General features: G+C 35.5%; 1 protein-coding gene across 1 annotated transcript; it reads right to left on the reverse strand.

The window, feature by feature from the left end:
* Window positions 1–966: 966 nt before the first annotated feature.
* Window positions 967–23,135, reverse strand: LOC102597009 (protein transport protein SEC23). Its single transcript, XM_006354525.2, has 13 exons — window positions 22,520–23,135; window positions 17,058–17,336; window positions 16,216–16,389; window positions 11,743–11,904; window positions 10,478–10,620; window positions 7,173–7,248; window positions 6,928–7,103; window positions 6,753–6,834; window positions 3,377–3,454; window positions 3,058–3,219; window positions 2,696–2,959; window positions 2,098–2,202; window positions 967–1,396 (listed from the first exon to the last, which is right to left on the reverse strand). Exons 1-13 carry the CDS (start codon window positions 22,967–22,969, stop codon window positions 1,253–1,255), a joined length of 2,295 nt encoding a protein of 764 aa, XP_006354587.1. The 5' UTR covers window positions 22,970–23,135; the 3' UTR covers window positions 967–1,252.
* Window positions 23,136–24,313: the final 1,178 nt, after the last annotated feature.

The raw sequence follows: 24,313 nt of genomic DNA on the forward strand, positions 1-24,313 counted from the left end.
TGTGCTTTAAGAAATTCTATCATCCTGTAAAATTATGTAAGATAAATAAAAAAGAACTCAAGAAGATTATGTTTTCATTATTTTCGTTTTAAAAAGAATGTCACCTTATCAATGGTCAATGTAATGATATCGATTTGGTGTATGCATGCAATCTCAGTCTATGCTCGGACTCTTCAAAAATGTTGATGGGTGCATGTCGAGTACTCCAAAGGTAGTGCATTTTTTGAGAATCTGACATGGATGCGGCAATATTGTTGGAGAGCTCGAACAACATAAATCTCAACTCGTCCTCTCTCAATGCCCTGCACATATTTCACCAACATCAATAGCAATTCCATCAACTACCATGAGTTGCATTCAGTAAATGAAAACCTATGACCTTTTAGGCATTCTTTATGTGATGGACTAAAAAGAAAAGTAAGACAAATAAATTGAAACGAAATGCATATTTTTACCATGATATTCATATTAAGTGGTGCATAATCTTTAACTAACTTGAGAAATAATTTGAAATGAATAGTTAAAGTGATCGGAGAGAGTAGACAGCAGCACTGATGAGTGATGGGAACACTAAAAACAGCTTGATATTGGTCCAAACGGCGGGTTACAAACATATTTCTCGGTTATCAAAAAAAAAAAAGCAGAGACAGCGTCGTATCAAAACCCAACTTTGATTAGTTGAATATATTAAAAGCTGTATGTATATAAATCTCATAATTAGTAGAATAGTGCCAAATTTCTAGGAATACTCCAATATGAAATATTCCACATCTTTTGTTGGAAGAGGAGTGAAGAGAAAATTAATATAAATTCATCATGAAGGCAATGGGAGTAGTAGAGAAACTTCAAACAACAATTACGAAAACGAGAAGCAAGAAAACAGTAAGCAAAATTGTAGTAAGAGAAAACCCTCTTAAGAAGGAGAAATGTATTTTATCCGACTTACTGTCGTGTGCAAGTAGTTAATTTTGAATTTATAACATAACTCAGGCCCTTATAATTATAAACTGAATTCACTTGCAGTAGAGATGTTTGTTCTCACCACAATGTTACAAGTTTTTTTTTCTTTCTTTGATGTCTATCAAAACCTCAGAGAGTTCATAATACAGAAGCATTACAAGATATTGCAAATAAATAAGCCATGTAAAAATGGATTTCAAAATTAAATGTCAAATTGTCTTGCTGTACAATCAATCCAAATGAAAAAAGTTTACAAAATTCTCCGCTAGACTCTGAAGATGTGTCATGGACTCTAATGAACAGCCAGCCGCTGCAGATGATCCAAGAAAACCTCAAAACTAACGTCATCTGTGAATATGATATCTCCACCAGGAATAGGAGGAGCATCAGAGTTGTATGTGGCAGAGGGATTCAACTTTGCTAGCATAAAACGGGCCTGCATAGAAAGTTATTGTATATAATACAAGCAGAAGATAACTTCAAGTTGATATCAACTTTGGAAAAAAGATGATGAATTCTTTCCAGGAATGAGCAACTAACACAAATATTTTGATGTCCAGATCTAGTTTTCACTATGACCACCAGATCTTTCGACAAAGAAAGGAGAAGAATGCAGTAGGCAACTTGAAGAAAAGATATATCAAAAGCAGGTAAAAATTTGGCCAAACTGAAAGCTCCAGATAAAAACTCTGTTTTTTTCTACAATTTTTTTTCATGAATAGACATCAAAAAGTGTTTGATGATTGTTTCCAGAGTTTTTCTACTAGAGCGGCTTAATAAGCAACAGAAACAAATTATTTCCGTACAAGTGAAACATGATTAGCTTTTGGGCCAAGTTTCAAAGGAAGAAAGCATGTTTGGTTAGAAGATAGCTAACATCTTTAACATGGCATTTTAGCACAGATATCAACTCAAAGTGTCAATCCGAACATTTTGTTCAGAACATGAATTGCAGACAAAAATGTTATATCACAAACCTCTTGCTGTTTAAGAAAAAATTCAAATATGTAAAAAAGAACTACAAAACTGAAGATTACAGATCAACATCTGCTGTAAAGTCTAAATAAAGGCACATGCATCAAAAACAGAAAATATATATACATTAAGGAGGACTAGACAGAAAGCATAGTTAGTAACCTGAGATCCATATTGATCACAAATGACCAAACGAGGTACTGGAAATCTTTCACGAACAATGGCCTCTGCATCTTCTCTAGGAGATTTTAATAGTTCAGCAAATGCCTGCCATAGAGTAAATTTAAGGTCACATAAATGACGAGCAAACTCAAATCCAAATCATCATGAGTTCTGTGCACCATGACATAGACAATAGGACCAGAATCAAAATGGACTCAGAAATAAGATTAGTAGTTTAAAGCAGGCTACAAAGCAAATTGTCGGTCAGGAAACACAAGGATGACACCTTTTCCACATCATTGCTGATACTTCACTTTGATTTTTGTATCAAACAAAAAGTAAAAGCTGGTTTATGGATTTTTAATGACTCAACCCCCCCCGACTATTATCATGTGTCTGATGGTGAAAATAAGATTACATCGAACACGTATGCAACCAGTGATGTGTGACTGTGGGGTAATCCTATATATCATATTCAAACCAGCATCAAAAAGAAAGGTAGTCTGAGATCAAATTACTTGACATACAATCCTAGAATCAGCAATTGATAAAAGTTTTTAACTCTTTAGTGTTTAGTTCAGACTGAAAAGAAGGCTACCTGATGTTCAGGCTGTTCATGATATCCAAGTTTTCTCCATTGAGCAATAGTTGATCCATGAAACACGACAATGGTAAAATAAGAATCTAGAAGAAGGATTCTATCAGCAGCAATTGCCGCCACATCAAGGAGGACTGGTTCCGGACCAGAATGAAAAGAATAAGATATCAAAGAGGGCTGAATCATCACGACTGAGTTAGCAACATTTTCCCGGTTCAGAATCATTCTAAAATATGCCGTCTCATCTGGACTGTTCCCAAAGACCTGAGCCAGAGTTGCTGCTTAAAAATTGAGCATGATGGTAGAGACAGAAATGTAAGAAAGTAATATGCTTGATGTTTACAATCAAGATGAAAATATACCTGGACAAACTGAGACCGCCGCAAGTGAAATATAAACTGGGGAAATATTGAAAAACGAGGAGATAGAGTGAAAGAAGATGGAGTATCTTTTTGGTAGTCACCAAACCGAGAACATATGTGTATCAATGACTTATCCAGCCATCTGATGGGATCAAAATCAGCCTGCAGAAGAAAGTGGAAGTGGGTTTCCAAAAGGTAAAAAAACAACAGTGCAAGATAGCAAGCCATGGTAAAGAAAGCAAAACTTCTTGGACAGAAAACAAAAAATACAACCAGATATAAGGTTAAATCATCAGTAATAAGACCAAGAGGATGATACCTCGGTTTCCATTTTGAAAGAAACTTGTCGTGCCATTACCACAGCAGCTGCTTCTTGATCAAATCCAGCAATGAGGTCCTATAAAATACAGAAGACAAACTTCTCGCTGAAACAGTGAGACAGATAAACATAAAAAACTATATCCTATTTACTTTATCTCTAAAGCAACCATGAATAAATCTATCAGGTTTTCAATTTTAGTGGCATAATTGTCAATAAGCTGATAAATAACTTTAAATAGGATAAATATACATTAAAATCAGACTCCGAATTCAGTCTCCTCAGTCCTTTGTACCTTTTCTAAAACGAGTACATATATTTAAGATATCTAGCAAAGCAATGAAAACTCGGACCCAGATGTTTTCAAGACATATCAACTCAAACCTCTGACCTAGTAACATACCTACTTATGATGTGATTAAAATTGTTTCAGTTAGCAACAAGGTTTAAGTTTAGTACCGCATTGCAATAAAAAGGATAGTATTTATTAAGATTGAAGGACAGTGGTAGTTAGTCGAACTGCATTTCCGTGTTCACAAGTTTCTGATTCGGTTCGAATTCAACTAGAATGATGAAAGGTTGATGTTAGCACCCCTTTAGTCTACCAAAGGTTTACACATGGGAGATTTAAGGAAATTAGAAAGTAGATTACTTTAGCATATACGTTATTTAGTTGTTCGCAGTAGATTACAACAGCTTTTAAATAGGAGGTTATTCCTCCACTTTCTCAATTCAGTTGTAGTAGGAAGTTATTTTCCTTGTTTTCAGATGGGTGGTTAATCCACCAGTGTTGTATTTAGTGTATTTGAATTCAGTGAAATGTTATGCAGAAAGTACCAAGTCTTTGAGTACTTCAAACTCAAGAGATTGCAGGTTCTCTCTTAACGAACCAGCACCATAGGTCGTAGGAAGAAAACATTTGATTTCACACTACAGTGCCCCATAACCAGATCCATATCAGGGGACCATAACAAGTTGGTATCAGAGATGGGTGTTATGGGAGATCAAATTCAACATCAACTGGCACAATTGGTGAACTTGTTTCAAGAAGAACGTGCAGCCAATATAGCGAGACAGGAAGCAATAAATGCTTGCTTAGATGCACTCACAAAGGATCTAGCGAATTCGAAGGTCGATTCTGAATCAACTGAACATACCAGTCAGAATCGGGGTTGGAAGGGTAAAAGTGGAGTGGCAGGAGGGTCAGAATCAGATGTGCAGAAGAAAGTTCCATCATTCCTAGGTATACAAAGTTGGATTTTCCAAGATTTACCGGCCAAGGGGACCCTTTGGGATGGTTGAACAGATGTGACCACTTCTTTCGACACCAACAAACCCCAGAGGAAGAAAAAGTTGGACTTGCTTCTTTTCATTTGGAAGGGAATGCACAACTTTGGTTTCTTCAACTAGAGACAGATATGCTTCAACCGTCTTGGGATGAATTCAAACGTTATTGTAACCTTCGTTTTGGGCCACCAATCAGAAGTCAGAAGTTAGGAGAATTGGCTAAGTTGCGCCAGATTGGGTCCGTGGCAGATTACCAAGAAAAGTTTGAGCAGTTAGTTTCCCGGGCTGGTACACTCACACAATCGCAAAAGAGGGCCACCAATCAGAAGTCAGAAGTTAGGAGAATTGGCTAAGTTGCGCCAGATTGGGTCCGTGGTAGATTACCAAGAAAAGTTTGAGCAGTTAGTTTCCCGGGCTGGTACACTCACACAATCGCAAAAGATTGAACTTTATATTAGTGGTCTTGTGGATTATATAGCAATTGAGGTTGAGTTGCATAATCCTCTAGATTTGGCTGCGGCGATGAGTTTATCCCAGCTTTATGATAGCAAGGGACAACCTTTTCGTTCGCAACTATTAGATGCCTGCAGATCCAAAACAACAGATTTCTCACCTCCACAGCGCACCAGATTTGTAAGGAAATTGACTAGATCTGAGATGTTTGAAAGGAGGCTTAAGGGTCTCAGCTTCAACTGTGATGAAGTCTTCACTCGGGGCCATCAATGCAAGAAATTATTTTGGATTGATTCCATAGACGAAGAGGAAGAATCTATGGAACAGGAGACAAATCCTAATACAGATCAACCTGAATTTCTTTGCGAGTCATCATTGGTGTCACAGCTCCACAAAATATGCGCTTACAAAGTGTATTTGAATTCAGTGAAATGCTATGCAGAAATCACTAAGTCTTTGAGTACTTCAAACTCAAGAGATTGCAGGTTCTCTCTTAACGAACCAGCACCATAGTTCGTGGGAAGAAAACATTCGATTTCACACTACAACGCCCTATAACCAGATCCAGATCCATATCAAGGGACCATAACAATTGACTTCTTATTGTAGCTAAATAAAAATGGGCAGAAATGAAAAGATAAATTGACTTTTCAAATAATCTGAATACTTTATTTTAAAAAAAATTGATCCCGAAGTACTTCTATATAATGATCCCATAGTACTTCTTAAAAATAAAATATTAGATGAGTATTGATAAGTGCAGAAAAAAGGCTTCAAAAGTTAGAAAGTGGATGTCGGACAGCAAAAGTTAAAAGGATATCAACCATTAGATCGTAGAATTTACATTGTTGATACTTATTGATGAACTTGTAACAAAAGAGGGTTACAAGATGCTGCTAAAACTAGTGGAGTAACAGGAGACAAATGGCCAATTAGATGACTGCAGAGAGCCTTATCTAAGGATCTAATTTCAACGGCCAGAAATTACTAAAACTCCTCTGGGGACCAACAGGGTGTGAAACCAAAACCCTCATTACCTTTAATTTCAGTATCATATTAGGTCTATTTAAGGATAAAGCAACGATCTCAGAGACTCACAATAGTAGATATTCACACTCCAATAGGATTCCAAGGAGTTTGAGGTGGGTAAGCAAAGCACGAGCCTTGCATGCACTGCAAATAGCGTCTAATGACTCCCCAAACTATCAATCTGCACACATATCTCACTTTGTACCATAAGTATTGTAAACGGAAGAGGCCAAAGAATGGTTAATCGCCTTCACAAGCCTACCTCAACTATGCCTACTTTTAAATGATTTACCAAATCAATATAAATCCAAAAGTTATTTAACCTAAATATGTCCTATTACATTCCCAAAGAGGATACTTGAGTACTTCATGTTCTTGTTGGAGATAAAGGAGCTCGGGTTATTATAATCTGATTGAGCAACTATCTTTCCCATCTCTCTTCTTATCCATCTAAACCACCCCAGTATCCTCAATTTCATGATTTAACTACTGAACTCATCGGATTTTTACTTTTGTTTACATGGAAAAAGCATAAAGGATAAAGGAAAGGCAAAAAAAAGCACCAGAAACAGAAACAGACAGCATAAAGTGCATAAAGAGCCCTTGCCTGTACACTTCCAGGTCCAGCAACCCATCTTCTAGAAAGAGTAGTAACCCGAAGTCTCATTTGTCCGCTAGGGTGCTGATAACTGGAGAAGAATATTTTTGATGTCAGGAAATGGTTGATCATAGCCAAACAAACTGGTCAGTACTTCTCAAGAAATAATAAGCTAAGTTCATACTATGTCAAAAACTGGAAATAAAACTGTGGATTTGCAGATTGAGCAATTGCATCTGGGCTCTCCTTCTTGGCAACTTCAAATATTAAACAAAATGTTGAAGTTTTATCAAGACCACACATCTTCCAAGCTGTTGTATTTCCCTGACCTACGACAACCTCAGAGCACAAAGGACCTTTCTGTAGAAAGACACCATTAATGAGTATCTAAAAGCTTTGAGAGAAAGCACTTAAATTAGTAAAACATACCTTTTCAAGTGATGCACAAGGACCAATAACTCCCTGAACTTTGATATCTTTTGAGCAATTTATCTCAAAAATACCGCTGCAGACAAACAAAGATGCTACCTAAGTTGTAAGACAGAGTAAGAACTTGATAACATATCAATGCTAAATGAAAATGCTTCAGACCACTCATCAGCATCTGGAGTGGAATTTTGTGCAGAACTATGCATAACATGTTAATATTGACACAGAAGTAACAAAAGAAAGTTCCAATCAATGGTCTCAAAATGGTTTGCAATCAAAATAAAGAGACTTATGGTAAACATAGTTAAGTTGAATTCATCAGGCTGTGTATTAGAGTTCAGTGTTAACCGTCAATTAATCAAATCACCTCGTATTGTCAAGCCCAAGTGAGTTTGCTTAGAAGCTGATCTGAAGCAATAAACTACCCAAATCAGTTAGGCCCCCTCTATACGCCCCATCCCCTGCCCTTCTCTGGTTACTCGCATCATCATTCCCAACTCTTGGTTGAATTGTGCTTTCGCCAGCAAGCACTTCCTCTGTGATAACACATTTTTTCACTGCCCATAGTCATCTTTATCCCACTACTATAGCCTTTGAATGTTGTTCTCAATAATTGCCCAAGTTTGACCATCATTTTCTCAACCAAAAACTGCATCTAGTTTATCTCTCTCTACCATATCATCAGACTAATAAATTAAATATTTTGGCAGAATACCTAAGGACCCCCCTAAACTTGGTACGAATTATTAGTTACACACTTAAACTATATGTAGTCTTAATTACCCCCTGAACTTGGCTAATTGACAGCCTTTACTCCACAAGATCTCATCCTAAGAGAGTGGGAGATACACTCGTCTGCTATGTGAATTCTTTGCCCACATAGCATTATTAAAAGAAATACTTTTTTAAAAATTCATTAACAGTTTAGATTTTTTTTCGGGTCAAATTAGTAAGTTAACTTGGCTAGAACTCCATTTTCAGGCGAAAATTTTTATTTGGCTAAAAGTAATAAATTTCAGTCAATTCTTCTGTTACTATACCCGAAAAATAGAAATACGTTGTTGAAACAGATGGTCATTAAATAAGATAAAAATAAGAATATACAGTTGGAACTTAATTATTTTGCTAAAACTTTTTATTTCGCTGAAAATAAAGGAGCTAGCGCCCAGTAGTTCTTTTATAGATTTGGTCAGAAAAAGAAAAATATAATAGTTGAAATCAATAGCCATCGCATCTAAAGAAGAAATACACAGTTGATACTTCATAATTTAGGATTAAACTAATTGTATTTGGCAAAAATGGAGTTCGAGTCAATTTTTATTTTTTTACAAGTTGGCCTTAAAAAGAAGAAATATACAGTAGAAACAAATTGTTGGAACAAGTAGTCATTGCATTTAAAGAAGAAATTTTAAAATGCAAAGTTGGGGTAAATTTGCATTATATATTAGGCTGAAGCAAAAAAGAAATAAGCAATTGTAATAAATAAACTACTGTATATGACTATGTGGTGATTAACGGTTGAAAAGTAGCCTACTTGGGAGCTGATTTTTCAATTTTTTTCCATCTCGACGCGCCTAAAAGAGAATGTATTCATGACCTTTGTCACATCAGCGTCTAGGAGGTAAAGACTATCAGATAGTCAAGTTCAGGGGGTAACTAAGACTACTGATAGTTTAGATGTGCAACTAACAATTCGTGTCAAGTTTCGGTGTTCTTTAAGCATTCTGCCTAAATATAAGGAGAAGAGAGTTCTAGAATTCAATTGGTGATAGATTGCTTTCATAATTGACAAAACTCGGCCAAGTTCAGGGGGTAACTAAGACTACTGATAGTTTAGATGTGCAACTAACAATTCGTGTCAAGTTTCGGTGTTCTTTAAGCATTCTGCCTAAATATAAGGAGAAGAGAGTTCTAGAATTCAATTGGTGATAGATTGCTTTCATAATTGACAAGACTCGGCCAGACATGAAATTTGCTGAATTTGTCTGCTGCTTTTGGACATTTTTCATCATCCAGATCCTTCTCATTGTAGCAGACACTGGCCGTTTAAATTAGCCAATAGATAATGTTTAAAAGAGACTCAAAACCTTTTTTTTTTTAATATGAGGGAAAACCCTCATCTGAAATCTTGATTTTTTTTGGTAAAGGTAACTTTATATTCACATCAAAACTCATCAGCAGAGCCTGATGAGGTGGGATTTACAGCCCCCAGGGGGTAGTTTCAAAAGCCAAAACTTTAATAATATATAGTTTTAAGAAGTTTGGAAATGGCGATGTTGAAACGAGCATAGCACTGTTTCCATGATTAAGTCCAAGATACCTTTCCTTTTATCTATTTTTTAAAACCAAAATATCACCACACACAGTTCAACACTCAACTGATAATGGGCCCAGCTCTCTATCCTTCTCCACTTAAAATACCAAAATTTTGCATGCAGTGAGGTTCTAACCTGCGATGAGCACCTAATCCAAACATCACGTGCTGGTCTTACCACTAGACCAAAGCCCTGGGACAATATACCTTTCTTTTCTTCTTTTAGGAGACAAAAAGGGTACAGTTAAAATGCCAAGCAGTGAGTTAGGCAGTTAGCGACAAACAAACAAATCCCAAAAAAGAAAATCAATTTCTGCTTTTTCATTTCCTCTAACCAAATGCTCTTTACATTTTCTTTTAAATTGCCCAAACTCCAATACCGACTTGTAAGTTTAATAATCCTCAACTTAATATCAAGAATTGTCACCTATAAGTAGAGACGTCCAATAAAAAAGGAACCTTGCAAGCAAGAGTCTGGAGAGTCGAGAGGAAAAAAGAAAGAGAGAGAACAACTTTCTTAAGATATTTAAGTTTCTTATGAAGTAAAGCTTACAAACAAATTTGCAAAGATGGATGAGCAAAAGAAATTCATCAAATGGGGGCCACGAAGATTGATTGGAACCAGATCAAGTAAGAAATAAGTGTTTTCAGAGTCACAAAAAATCACAACATCAAGATTCATAAAGGAATTGGCAAAGAATAGAGTCAATATACTGAATTGTGTGCACATTGTCAAAGTGGAAAGAGAAAAAACAAAACACATTAATAGGCTTAGTGCCATCATAATTACTTGGCAATGACGGAATGATAATGAGATGTCATTAGAGGTATAGAAGTAGAACAAAACATAACAAAGAGACATAACCCAATAGTTAGATCAGAAATTAGAGGTTCTCTAGTCCTAGAATTCATCTGGAAATTACTTTTTGCTTTTTTTAAGAGGCCAGGGTTGGGGAAGCAGCAAACCAAAGAATGTTCAATTAAACCTTACTTTGATGACAGACCAAGATCATTGCCATCTGACTGGAAAACTTGTTTCAGAGAATCCTTGAAAACACTATGGCCAAAACTTTCTGCCAGAACAACAAGTCCACCAGTTTTCTCACATGCAACTTTAATTTCAGCAAGGCCAACCTAGCATGCAACAGGTTCCATATAAGTAAAAGAAAACAGCCAAACAGAAAATAGCAAGAGGTCACAAGGTGGAAAAGTAAGGAACAAAATGTGGTTGCACGATCGAGCAAAGAATAATATCAAGTTATGGCAGTGGCTACATATGAACTCATATGGATTAAGTAAATACTGAAAGAATTAAAATTTGGAGATACTGAAAAAAAGGGAACTTCTGTGTAATAATGATGTTGCACTTCACATAACATCAGATCCAGTGTTTCACGAGAGAATCAAACAAAGAAAATGATTTGTCATTTCATCGGAAATGAAGGTACTCTCAAGAGACATTGTCATAAAATTCGTGCGGTCAAATGATCAGCTTGCAGACATATTCATCAAGTCCTCACAGTCCAAGAACAAGTTACATATGTAGCTAGCTTGGCACATATGATTTGTATGCACCACGTGAGGGGAGTTTTAGAATCCTAGGAATATTCTAGAGTAAGTGTAAATATAGTAGATAGCTTGATTTATTCCTATTGTAATTATGTAGTAATTTTCTTTTCTTTTTAGAGCATGTAACATAGTTAGCTATTCACCATCAAAGGATGTGGTGCAGTGGATGGGGCTGCTCCTCCCTTAACCAGAGGTCTCGGGTTCGAGCCTGGTTATGGAAAAATCCTTAGTACGGACTACGGAGCGCTCCCCCGAATGGGGCCCTACGCAGCGCGAATCCGGATTAGTTGGGCTCCAATGCAGGAACTGTAAACCAGATGGGAAACCAAAAAAACATAATTAGCTATTTAAACCCCAAAATCTTGAGGAGTTGTCAAAATGTATTCTCTCTCAAACTCTCTTCTTACTCGCAAAATACATGTGTCATTACAATTGTAATCCTCTCTTATCAATTGGTTATGCTTTTATCTATGAATAATTGAACGTATTTCTTTTTTCACTGTGTTTATATAAGAGCATGGTCATATAAATACCAAATCTCTCTATAAAAGAAAATCCCCGGGTATGAAAGGAGAAACTTAAGCACTCAACCTAGAAGTGACTTTCAATCATCTATTTTATAACCTTGGAACTGATTAAATAAGTGAGCATTTATATCAAATTCTGGTGAATATCATTTGATGTTACCTGTTCAAGTGCACAAGCAAAAACATCCAACACATGCCCTTGATGCACAAGTTGCTTTGAAATTCCCTCGTAAAACTTCACAGCCTTATGATACAATGGTGCAGAATCTTTGTCCAGATCCTTGTGAGACCTTATGGGCTCAGACAAAATCTTTGACACAATCTGCAATATTCATTCAATATAAGACAAATCACTCACAAGTACATACATGTCGAGTTGCAATTGATAACAAAAATGACCAAAGATAGGGGTAACATGCACATGATACAGATTTGATATCTGCTATGGACAGGCTTAATATTTTGTTGGCTCTTGTTACTTTAAACTTTTACCATAAAGAAGTTGAAAACCTCTCAATCCAGGTGATAATAATCATTCTAACAGTGAGGAACAAGCAATCAGAATCTAAGCAAGAAGCCATTGCTTCTTTGGATCCAATTTAAATGATGAAAAAGAAAAAGAAAAAAAGGAGATATATGACTTCTATTTATTTTACGTATTAGGACTCCTCTTCAAATATACTTTGCCTGTTCTCTACTTTGTTGCTTGTTCTTTTTATTAGTAAGGTAACAATACTTTTGTTGCTATATATACTTATCTAGTTAGCAATGACTCTTTTTCTTCTGCTAAAATATATTACTTTGCTTCTTTTGATTTACTTCTTTCTTCTTCAAGGTGACTATTTTCCCTCCTTCTGGTGTGCAACAATGCAAGTCCTCTTTTTTGCACCTGCTTCTGGAATCTGGACTTCTCTTTTTCTTTTTCTTTTTTTTGAGTAAGGTAACTTTGTACTAAACCAGTACTTAGGTAGCACTGAAAAAAAAAATTACAAATGGAATAGATACAGAATATACCAGATATGAAACAAATACTAAATGGTGCCTAGGACATCTAGGATTGATTCAGTGCACAAGAATACAGTTTAGTGCACCAAAATCAGAAAAGCAAAATGCATTTTACCATCAACGATTCTTTTTTTCCCTTTGTTGTATTTCCTCCATAACATTTTCATTTCTCTTATTCTTGATTTATAGGCTGATTATTTGGAAACAAAAAAAATCCATTGCATGCTATAAAAATAAATCTTTTACAATCTTAATTGTTAATTATTGGAAACTGAGAATCAATTGATTGCAATTATATCCTCCAACATTGTAGAAATTACAGTTTCGTGATACCTATTTTGGAACTTGGAACTAATATTGTCATTATACTCCCTCCGTTCTTGTTTATGTGACACAAATTGAATGTTCCAAAAAGAATGTCATGATTCTAAATCTGGAAATAAATAGTTTTCCACTTCTCATTTTACCTTTAATCAGAAGTTTTTATAACACACAATGTTATGATATGTTTAAACTTTAAGGCCACAATTTTCAAAAAGTTCATAACCGCACAAATGCTATGGTAGGTTTAAGACCACAAGTTATAAAAGCTTTCATTTCTTTCTTAAACTTTGTGTCGAATAAACTATGTTAAAAAATTAGAACAAAGGGAGTAGTATTTTGGAAGCTGATACTATTAATGTCAGTTGCTATTTTGACATTATAAATGCTAAATTCATATATTACACCCAAGTGTGTGGCCCAGTGGTCATGAAGTGGATACCAACTTTGGGCCACGAAGTGACTACAAACTTTGGAGACTAGGGTTCAAATTCCAACTGAGACAAAAAACACTAGGTGATTTCTTCTCATCTGCCTAAGCTTTGGGTGGGCACTCGGTGGAACAGTTGAGGTATTCACAAGCTGGCATGGACACCGCCATTATAAAAAGAGGTGCTCTATTCAAATATTATGTAACTTCTGTTTTCTATAAAGTCTGCTCTGGTTTGTTTCTCGCTGCTAGGAGCCTTGTTGTTTATGTGCTTTTGCCTTTTAGATACACTAAGTTTTACCTCCATCCGCTCAGAGAAAAGATAACAAAGGAAAATGTTTGGCTATTCATCCTAGTTTTTGAATGCTATGCCATGATTTTAACATGAGAACCTAAAAACAACCTTACAACGTCAAAGAGCCTAAAGAATAGTGAACTTTTAACAAAGGGTGTGCATTAAGCATGTAGTATCCCATGTTTAAGCAAAGGATATATTAGTCATTAGTGAAAATAATAATAATTCAAATGGGCCTTAGCCCATCAGAAACGTAGCTAGGGAAAAATATTAAGCTAAAGGAATTTAGGGGTAAAAAAAAAAAGGTTTCCCAGCAGCTCTTGAAAAAAAAAAAAAAACCGTATTCCTTGCCCCTTTATTCCGGTGAAGGAGCACGAAGGGGTTCAACACGGAAAAAGAAGAAGAAGAAGAAGTGGAGCCCCTGCTGTTGTAAATAGGGATTTCAAGGTATTTTATTTCACTTCACTGACCTGGTTATATATGTATTCTCACGGGTCAGATTAATGTGGCATCGACAATTTAAATATGAATTCAATTGATTTGGATATGAGAACACCCATGGATAAAAGCAGATTTTTTTGTTATACTAACGCCAAGTATACTCCTAGTTGAGTTACATTGTGATGCAAAAATTGAGTTAGTGACTGTAGCAGAGAGAAATAAATGTAAACTTATATGATGAACAAGTTACTTTCTGAGGGGTATGAATAAATGTTGAAGGAATTATAAAAAAAAGTATTACAGCAAAGTCATGGGAAGCCAAAGAATTTGTTTGAGCGGCAGCAAGATGTGGATATTTATAATTATGACTTATTGTTGCTTAAATTGAAGGACTATCAAACTAATGAATAAGATGGACGTGTGAGAGTCAAACTGTAACCTTGGGGATTGGGTATTGTAAATTAGTTCATGAAATAGCTCTAACAAGGAGATTTAACAAGAGATTTATATGATGTGAATATAGGTTGATCGAATGAAAGTTGTACAGCTTACTTGAAGTGACAAGTTTGGTATTTCAACCCGAGTACGGTGAGTAGTAATCTTACCACAATTTGTAATTCACAAATTTCATGATTTTTACATGGTTTATAAAGTAAATGTGTTACCAATTGTTTTGAACTTGCATGTGGGACAAGTCTTTTCCTGGATATGATACTCAAAAGATTATTTGAGATGATCTCATTCTTACAAGATATGATCACTGTTATTGAAAAGGTTTTACACTTATTTGAGAAATAGTGTTTTGCAGGTGATTGTTAATCTTTGAAATGATATGATTTGATAAGATTTAAATGCTCTATTCGATTTTGAAATTCTTCTACTGATTACAAGAAAAATATAAATGGGAGTAGACCTTGATGAAACCCGTAGCCGACGGGTTCGTTAGACCTGGTGCACCTTGTAGTTACTGATTTGTAGTTACAGATTACTGATAAAGCCCTTGCTAGTGGGAAGGTAGAACTAGTATACTATTACTGATATCCCTCGAGTAGGGATCTACTGATATGAATATCTAACTCCTTTATGAGGAGTTCACTGTTATTGGTTACTTCTTAAAGAGAAGGCCACACGAAACCTCCCAGCTATAAGATTTGATATGGAAATGTTTTTCTGAGTTTACTATTAAGTATTTACATTGATTTTGCTCATATGAGGCACATAAGATTGAATATTATTATGATTTCTGAAATGGCATTATTTCATCATTTTGATTATTATACTAGCATGTTTTCTGACTTGTCCCTCATTAAAATGGTTGTGGTTAAGTAATATTACTCACTGAGCTAGCGTCTCACTCTTCGCTAATTGTTTTTACAGAGAACTTAGGTGGTATTGAAGAGGATTTCATTAGCTAGAGAGTGTGATTTGGTAGCATCTGGTGAGCCCCGCACTGCTTCGCGTGGCAAGAGATCTATTGATTTGCTATGGTTTATTTAGTTTCTTTATAAACTCTTAGAGTCGCTCCATTCGTCATCCTTTCCTTTTGAGTCATGAGTATTCCTTAGTATTGTAGTCAAGTGACTAGTTTGAACTTCTTTTTCGTATTTGGAGATATAACTGGTATTATTGCGAGGAAGTTAGACCATCAATGGATATTAGGTTTTGGTTTATAGTTGTTATTATTTGTGTTGTGGATTTCTGAGACAGAAAAAATTCAAGATAGGCACAAAAACAAAGGAAACTCTGCCCGATTTTCTGTAAATTTATGGTAAGGCTTGCTTTGGGATTCTTTTCCCCTTAGCGCCAGTCACAGACCTAATTTGGGTCGTGACAAAGCAACCCTTTCTCCACAATTTAAGTGAGAGAATACAAATGGCATGTACTAAGTGCAACCTTGCAGATTAAATGCAGTGTAAACCAGTCAATTTGACAAGTAAATAATGTCTTTTTCAATTGTTTTCTTTTGGGGGGATAGTTTCATTTGTTTTACTCTTTCACTAAGACGAAAAATGTGGCTTCCACCCTCAAACACTCACAAAAAAATTAGAAAAAAGTCCTTATAACTTTATCTTATTATAGTCTCAATGAGAAACTCAAATTAAAATTCATATTTAATAACTCAACAAAGAGCTATGACTTACAGCACCTGGCCCTTCTGTTGAGGGCCCACCCAAGAATGCCATAATTCTGGCCCCAGAACCTGGAACACATATACCCAACAAATGAGAAGCCACACTCAATGCAGTACCAGTGCACCGTGCAGCTCGATGATCAGCTGGCACGGGCCAAGGATCTCTTTGAAGCTCCTCTAATATCTGAAAGAGAGAATTTCAGAAGAAAAATGAAGTCAGATACAAATCACAAATGGAGTAACAAAACTAGCACTACAATCTAATGGCTTGTCAAGGCTTAGAACGAAATATCCTATTAGACCTTTCACACTTTCATGAGAAAAAATTCAAAATAGTCACTTTTTGGATTGGAGTAAAGTATTCTTAAGTTGAGAGGAATGTTGAATAAACACAATGTTATTATTTATTGACATTTCAGTTAGTATAAAGGTGGAATAAGATTACACATTTTATGGCACAGAATAATAGATGAAATGTCTCATTTATAAAAACTGTCATTGAACTCAGAAGGCACTGGAGGAAGCATATTTCAGAACATAGTACATCTGCAAACCCAAAGGAAGTTAAAAAGGGACAATCATAGAAACCAAGATGAATGCACTCAGTCACATTCAAAGGTGTAAAATGGAACACTTCTTTTGGGTTTGGTGGGGGAGGGGAGAGGGTAAGTAGTATTCAAACACATCCATTTCCACTAATAAATGCAATATCTATTGTGAAAAATAAATATTTACAAGACTTACAAACTGCATTCCCTTTTTCCCATCTACACGTTATGTCACGAGTTCTGACAAATGTGCGGAATGTATATAACAGTATTTACATATAAAAAGGCATGATTGAAACCATACCGAGTTGAGTGTAAACTCGCACTCAGATGCAGGCAACAAAAACCTAGAAATACTCTCTTGAGAAAGTCCATCTCTAACTCCAGCAATGACACCTGTGGTTGGTTTAAGCTTATTTGCAAAGAAGCCCATTTGCTCCAACACTTGATCTTTAGAAACTTCCTTTGACCCCTTGAACACATAAACCTTTGGAATCTGCCCGAACCCCAGCTCATGAACATGCACATAGGTCCCAAATGTGATAAGGCCAATTAAACAATTTTCGGGCAATGTGCCCACTACCTGCTATCAACAGAAGTAATCATGTCAGTGAAAAATCACTACATGGAGAAAAAAGCTTAGAATCTTCATTTGTGACTTCAACAAATAGTAGAAACCGAAAGAATAATTATTTTCAATGAGACATGCTTGTATGACATTGAGGAAGGATGTCTAGTGGAAATGTTCTATACCCAATACATCACATTCCAACTTGAACCCAACCATTAATTGGTTTAAAGGTGAAGGAACCAAACTGGGGATTAAGGACCAGACACAAATGTTACCTAAATATAGAAAGCTTCAGTTTGTGGAAGGAAGACGACACTGCCATTCACTACCAGATTATCTTCCCTAGATCATACCCATTTATATACTTGGAAGTCTTGAAGAGACCCCAACCGAAAGAAGAACTATTTATTAAGTTATAAGAAACTGAGTAAATAAATATGGTAACCCTAGGACATTTTGGAAAGTCTCATTGAGGCCCCTAAACTAATTTTGGACTCGAGTACCCCATTAAACTATGAAAAACAGCTCCGGATATTTATGGTCAGAACCAACAACAAGGTATCCAGAAGGATCTATGGTCTGCAGAGCGCTGGAACTTGACCTTTAGAAGACAGTTGTAAGATTGGGAGATGCCAAGAATAACAAATTTCTTCAACACGTTGGAGCAGTGCTTTCCTTGAGGTGGCTTGAGGTGGTGTAAAGCAAAGAAATCGGGAGAAAACTTGTGTTAAAAGTTGAATCTCTACACACTAAGCATATATTAGGTAAAGTATATTTAAGAAGTGGAATCAGAGCATTGTCAACACTTACGTCCTAACTCTACTTAATATCCACATTTAGTACTCAGCCTCAAGCAGGAGTATATATGACAAGTATATCTAACTGGTTACAGATATAATCTACGGTAGGACTTCCAAATTTTAGTGAAAATATTTGTCAAATGATCATTTGAACTAACAAAGGCTATCACAATATCCGGGGATTGCATTTTTTCTCGAACAAAGTGACAAGCAACTTCAATGTGTTTAGCTCTCTCATGAAAATGTGAACTCAATGACGATGTGTAAAGCTTCTTGATAATCAAAACTTCTCGAACGAAGTAACCATCAACTGCAATTATTTAGTCCTGTCATGAAAAATAGGATTCGATGACAATGTGTAAAGCAGCCAGATTATCACAGTATAACTTCAAGGGGTGAGATTGTTGTACTCCCAACTCCTCAAATAACTTCTTCAACAAATACATATTTGCAAGTAGCAAAGGCCACAACCTTGCTTTGACACTTGACCAAGCAACCACATTTTGTTTTTTTGTTTATTCCTAGAAATCAGATTTCCTCCAAACAATACAAAATAACCTATTATGAACCTCCTCTCTGAGGCACCACCAACACAATCAGCATTAATATGTCTAACTATTTCAGTATGACCTCTATCACTAATATAGTAAGCCTCTCCTCGGGGCATAACCTCTCCGTAGGGCACACTGAAGATACTTCATAATTGAATCACCACATATGAGTCATAGTTAGAAAATTCAGAAATTGGCTTACAATACTCCCAGGGAAAGAAAAATGTGATTGGGTAACGGTAAGATAATTCAATTTGAATCAAAAAGTGTGGCTTAATGGCCAATAAAGTGAGTTGAGAACCATGAGATCTTCGGTTCAAATTCCAACAAAAACACTATGTGATTTCTTCCATATGTTCTACCTTGGTGAACAGAGTACATGTTGTTGGTGAAGGTGGAAGGTATTCTGTGGAATTAGTCGAGGTGCGCACACAATGGCTTGGACACCATGGTAATTAAAAAAAAAAAAAAGATAATTCAATCTTCCAACAAATCAACAATATCTCCTAACTTTACTTTTGGTACCAATTGGACACTAGGATCCATTGTCATGTCCTTAGCTTACACTCAAGAAATCTATTTTTTCTAGGATGTCTAACACATACTTTCTCTATGATATATAGATGCATTACGGGTCAACCTTAATGCCAAGAAAGCACTTCAAGTATTTTAAGTCTTTGGTTTGAAACTGCAAGTGCAAGTAGGCCTTTAATTGGTCGATATTAACTACATTATCTTTTGTACTAACAATAGCATCAACAAATACATTTAGAATGATATGCTTTTCATCAAAGTGTGGGAAGAATAACAAATATTTTGATCAACTCCTTATGAGACCAAAGTTAAGAATTGTTCAATTTATGTGAATGAACAATGTTCAAGAAGATTGTTTGAGGCCATATAAAGAGCTTTTAAAATAAAATAATTATATTTTACCCCACTTGTGGAATTTTTTTTTTGAAACTGATAACTTACCCCACTTGTGGAATTACACTGAATATGTTGTATAATTTATTGATAAAAAAAACTGATAATTGCACCACGTAAACATACTCTTTCAAGTACCATGCAAAGACATTCTTGATGTTCAACTGTACAAGCAGCCGTTTGGTAATACAAACTAGTGATAGGAACAGATAACTAACACAACCTTACCTAGCGTATCCCTATAATCCAAACCAGAAACCTCTCCAACTCTTAACAACAAGACGAGATTAGTCAATTGCAGTGTTATCAAAGGCGAAAAGCCCAAAAAAGCTCTAAGGTCCGTGGGGGCTTTAAGCGCAAATAAAGCGTGGGCTTTAACGAAAAGAGGCGCAAAGGGAGAAAAGAATACAAATATATATGTTTAGTCCAAGACTAATAATTATAAACATGAATGACAAATATATGACCAAAGAAATTGAAAAAAAATTAGTGATAAAGTGAAATATCAATTATTTAGTTTCACTTCTTCATAAGAGGATCATTGGCAAGGAAACATTTTCCTTAGAACCTTGATGACAACACTGAAGCGCACATAAAGCGAGGCGAAGCGCTCAACACGTTTTGAGCCTCACTTTAGGGCTTAAGCGCGCCTTTGATAACACTGGTCAATTGTACCATTAGGAGACACTTTCACTGCATATACCAGACGGCACCTCACTATAGTCTAGCCGAGAGGCAACAACACAAACTCAGATGTACCTTTAGCATGTAACATACTCGTTAGCCAGTACGTGACAGTGCTATGGTAATAGACAGGTGTGGAGACATCGTTCAAATGGAGAGAACTGCAATATAGTGTGCAAATAAACAAGTGGTTTCAGGTAAAACGAGTGAGATACCTCATTCACGATTCGAAATGCTCCATCTGCCTCACATCCGATTCCATTGTCCTTGGTCCTATTACTGATGTGTGATCTGAAAACATATTATGCATCCTATTTTACCCTTCCACCCATGTTATTAACATTCTACTCCCAGCCCAATGCAGGTGGAGTATCTAACATACGCCATCAATTTGACACGCACGACTATTGCAAATGAAATCAAGCCCATATGATCGGCAATGAAGGAAAGCACGAAACGCTAATCACTACGCACAGTAATATACTTTGGGCATGCATAAGACGCATTATACACCATACATCTTTTCCTATTGCCAATAAGACAGACATGTTCATTAGTCGTTACAAACTAACTTATGTGTATCCTCACAAACACCATATGTGACCGTTTAAAAGCCAAACTTCCTACTTATCAACTTAGGCAGAAAATAAACTATTTTCCATTCAAATAGTTTATGGTGTATCTAGTTTGATAGGAACAAGAGATGTTTTGATGGGGTTCAACACAAATATGCACTCTTTAAGGCTAGTTGTTGGGTTACCATTTTTATTTGGGCTAACCGCTTCCCTTTAAATAACTTAGATCTCTTTTTGGGAATTTGTCGGCTCCTAAGCTCTATAAGTTTTTTGTGTTTTTTGAGCTGAGCACTCCTCCTTTTTTATCGTCCTGATAAAGTAAAGATAACTCTTCTTCTGTAACTTTTGCTTCCCCTGGATGCCTTTAATGATATTTCACTTACATCATCAAAAATAAAAATAACGATTATTTTCCACAAAACATGCCTACACAAGAGATGTTCTACACAAGGCTCTCAAAAAGCAGTGTTTTAAAAGCGAAAAGTGCAAAGGACAGACAAGGTCCATTAGATCTGAAGCAGGAAGGCAAGTGCATGTTTCTTTGAAGTAAAATGCACTATTTACGAAAAATAAAAGATAATATATAAATGAATTTAGAACAATAATAATCAAATTTCAATTAAAATAACTAATGTCAATATTCACTTCACAATAATATAGATATTAGTCAAAACTCCTCAAAGTTGATAATCAACAGATCACTGTTCCTAATTGGAATCACTTTGAGCATCTCTCTTTGAAATACAGCTCACATTCATGTGAAGCGCATGGCATCACCCATGAAGCGGTGACCCCTCCCTTTGCATTGCTTCATCCTAGTTGAATTCGTTGAATCCTCAATACTATTCCACTCTATTTTTTTAATAGGTTATTATATTACTATTCCACACCATTTGAACCTGTTACATTCCAATAGTCAACAATTAGTCTTTTCAGATATATGATTCTTTAAAAATAGATATTCTCCACGTTAATGGTGACATACCGCGCACGAGTCTCTAAACAAGCTAAAATTACTTAATGTAACTGTATCAACAAGGAGTGGAGCTAGGTAGGCTTGAGGCAGTTCATCCAAACCCCCCCTTTGGCGGAAAATTACATTGTATATACATGGTTAAAACTATTTTTTATGTATATATAGTAGATGTTGAACTGCAACGGCTCTTATCCTTCCTAAGTGGTTCGTATGTCTTTCTTAGTTTAGACTTCTAAAGACCCCCTTGTACCAAGAAGAAAGTTCGGAACATAAGGATAATGGGCTCATCTATTATAAGTTATTAGTTTACGGAGCTATCTCAGAGGCGAAGGCCCTTTCCTTCGCGCTTGGTAAGCGCTTCGCTGTAGCCAAGCTTACTGCTAGCCTATCGGTTAGAGCCAAGCTTCGACCACTTCGGCTATTTGTGTGTTTACTTATTCATATTTTGAAAATCTTAGTGAAAACTGGCATCAACACTACTAAGTGTTAGTCATGAGTCATGACTAGCCAGTACCGCCTATGTGGACACTTTCTCTACTAATTCCATCTCATGACTGCAACAGGATTAGTGCCCCGATCAAAATAAATGTAACAAGTAGAAGTTGAACAAAGGAAAGATCTTTTAACAACACTGTATTAAACTTAACAGTTCTCAAACACTAGGGAAGAAAAAGCACATAACCTGTAGCAAAGATGATTTCAGGTAACCAATCTCCTCTTCAATAACACAAGTATCGATCACGAAAAGAAAAACAGGGTTCGTCAACGAGGCTTTTTCCGAAGGACTCTCGTATTCAATGGTAGTATATTGCGGGAACAACTCAGCCGGCATATTAGTCTCCGATATAGACTGATAACTCGGAGGAAAGTGATTACGCTGAAGGCAAAAACAGCAGATCCAGATCTTAGTAGACGAGAAATCAACGATGGAGAAAGGATTGAGAACCGATCGGCAATTGCGGCAACGGAGTGGTGCGTAAGGAAGAGTGGGAGTGTTAGGGAAGGGTTTTAACGGTGTGTATATGGCGGAAACGGGAATTACGCATTGCGCAGCCTCCGATTTGCTTCCCGGCAATACGTTCCACGGCATCCTTACGGCGTCTTGTGTTTCTAATTCTAGGAATTCCGTCATTGTTGCGGCGAGTGTTGGTGGCGGAGTGGTAGTTTATTGATCGGATCTCCGGGAAGTGGTGGCACTGGCCAGCTCAGGGAAGGAGTTTTTAAGTGCGTCTTAGTGATTGTAACGTTTTAGTCTATAGTTCTGTTAAGGCGTTGTTTGGTAAAAATAAACAAAAAAAAATGATAGGGAAAGTTCTTTGTTTTAGTCACCTATGTTTAACTTCTTTGAAAAGAATTTCACATCGACATCACCTTTAATTTTTTTATTAAAATTTTATTTTGATAGTTATATTTTAAATAATAATCATAGTATTCGAGTCAAACTCTATCTATAGTTAAACTAATTATAAAGGATACTTGTTATCTCTCATCAATAACAAGTATCAGATAACTTTATTCACTGAATCTAAAAATAGATTAGAAGAAATTATCTAATGTTTAAATCATTATATATTTTGATTGAACATTTAAAATATATAATAAAATATTTGATAATCATTTAAATTATGTTATCTTATTTAATTATATACATTAATCTCAATAAATCATAAACATAAATGTTAAAAGTATGTAATTAAAGATGAGCTAGATTAATTTATTTACGTGATACTTCTTAGTAATTAATTATTGTGCTCGCAAGGTTCATTTATTCTCTTTTCTCATCGTCAATTTAATGACCGATTCATTAAATCTGCGTGGATTAATTATGTAATTTTGCACACATAAAAATAAGAAAATAATTCTGCATAAAGGAATTATTCTCAAAGGAAGATGTAGATATAGAGAAACCTCTTAAGAAAATGAGGAAAAGATAAAATATATACGAAAGCTAATAAAATTATATATATCTTAAATTATTTGTAGAAAATAAGAATTTTAATACTAATAATCAAACAACGTTAAATAAATTTACTTACGTGTCAACTTTATTATGTCAAATCAAAGAAAATTCAAAAAAAAAATGTTTTGAAAGACTTACTAAAAATGAACTTTTGATAATAACTCTTCAATATTTGAATCCACCTATAAATTTATGTAGTTTTAACTCGTGTTATATTTTAATTATTTGTATAATTTACAATTACATATCAAATTTATAATTCAAACTGTTTCCAATAGGTTTTACCATATACAATATACTAGATTTGTCAAAGTTGGAGACCGTGACACTTTATATTTTCGAAAAAAATATAATTTTAAATTTTCAATGTTAAAACCAAATTGAAAGTTTAAAACCTTAATAACACTATTACTTAGCGTAATAAAAGATCGAGTATTAGTGAGTCTCTTAAAAAGAAAGGATATAAAGATGATCTTATTTATTTTAATACTTGTATATAAATGTTGAATTATAGGT

The sequence above is a fragment of the Solanum tuberosum genome, unplaced genomic scaffold (genome assembly GCF_000226075.1).
Source record: "Solanum tuberosum cultivar DM 1-3 516 R44 unplaced genomic scaffold, SolTub_3.0 scf00173, whole genome shotgun sequence".
Classification (NCBI taxonomy): Eukaryota; Viridiplantae; Streptophyta; class Magnoliopsida; order Solanales; family Solanaceae; genus Solanum; species Solanum tuberosum.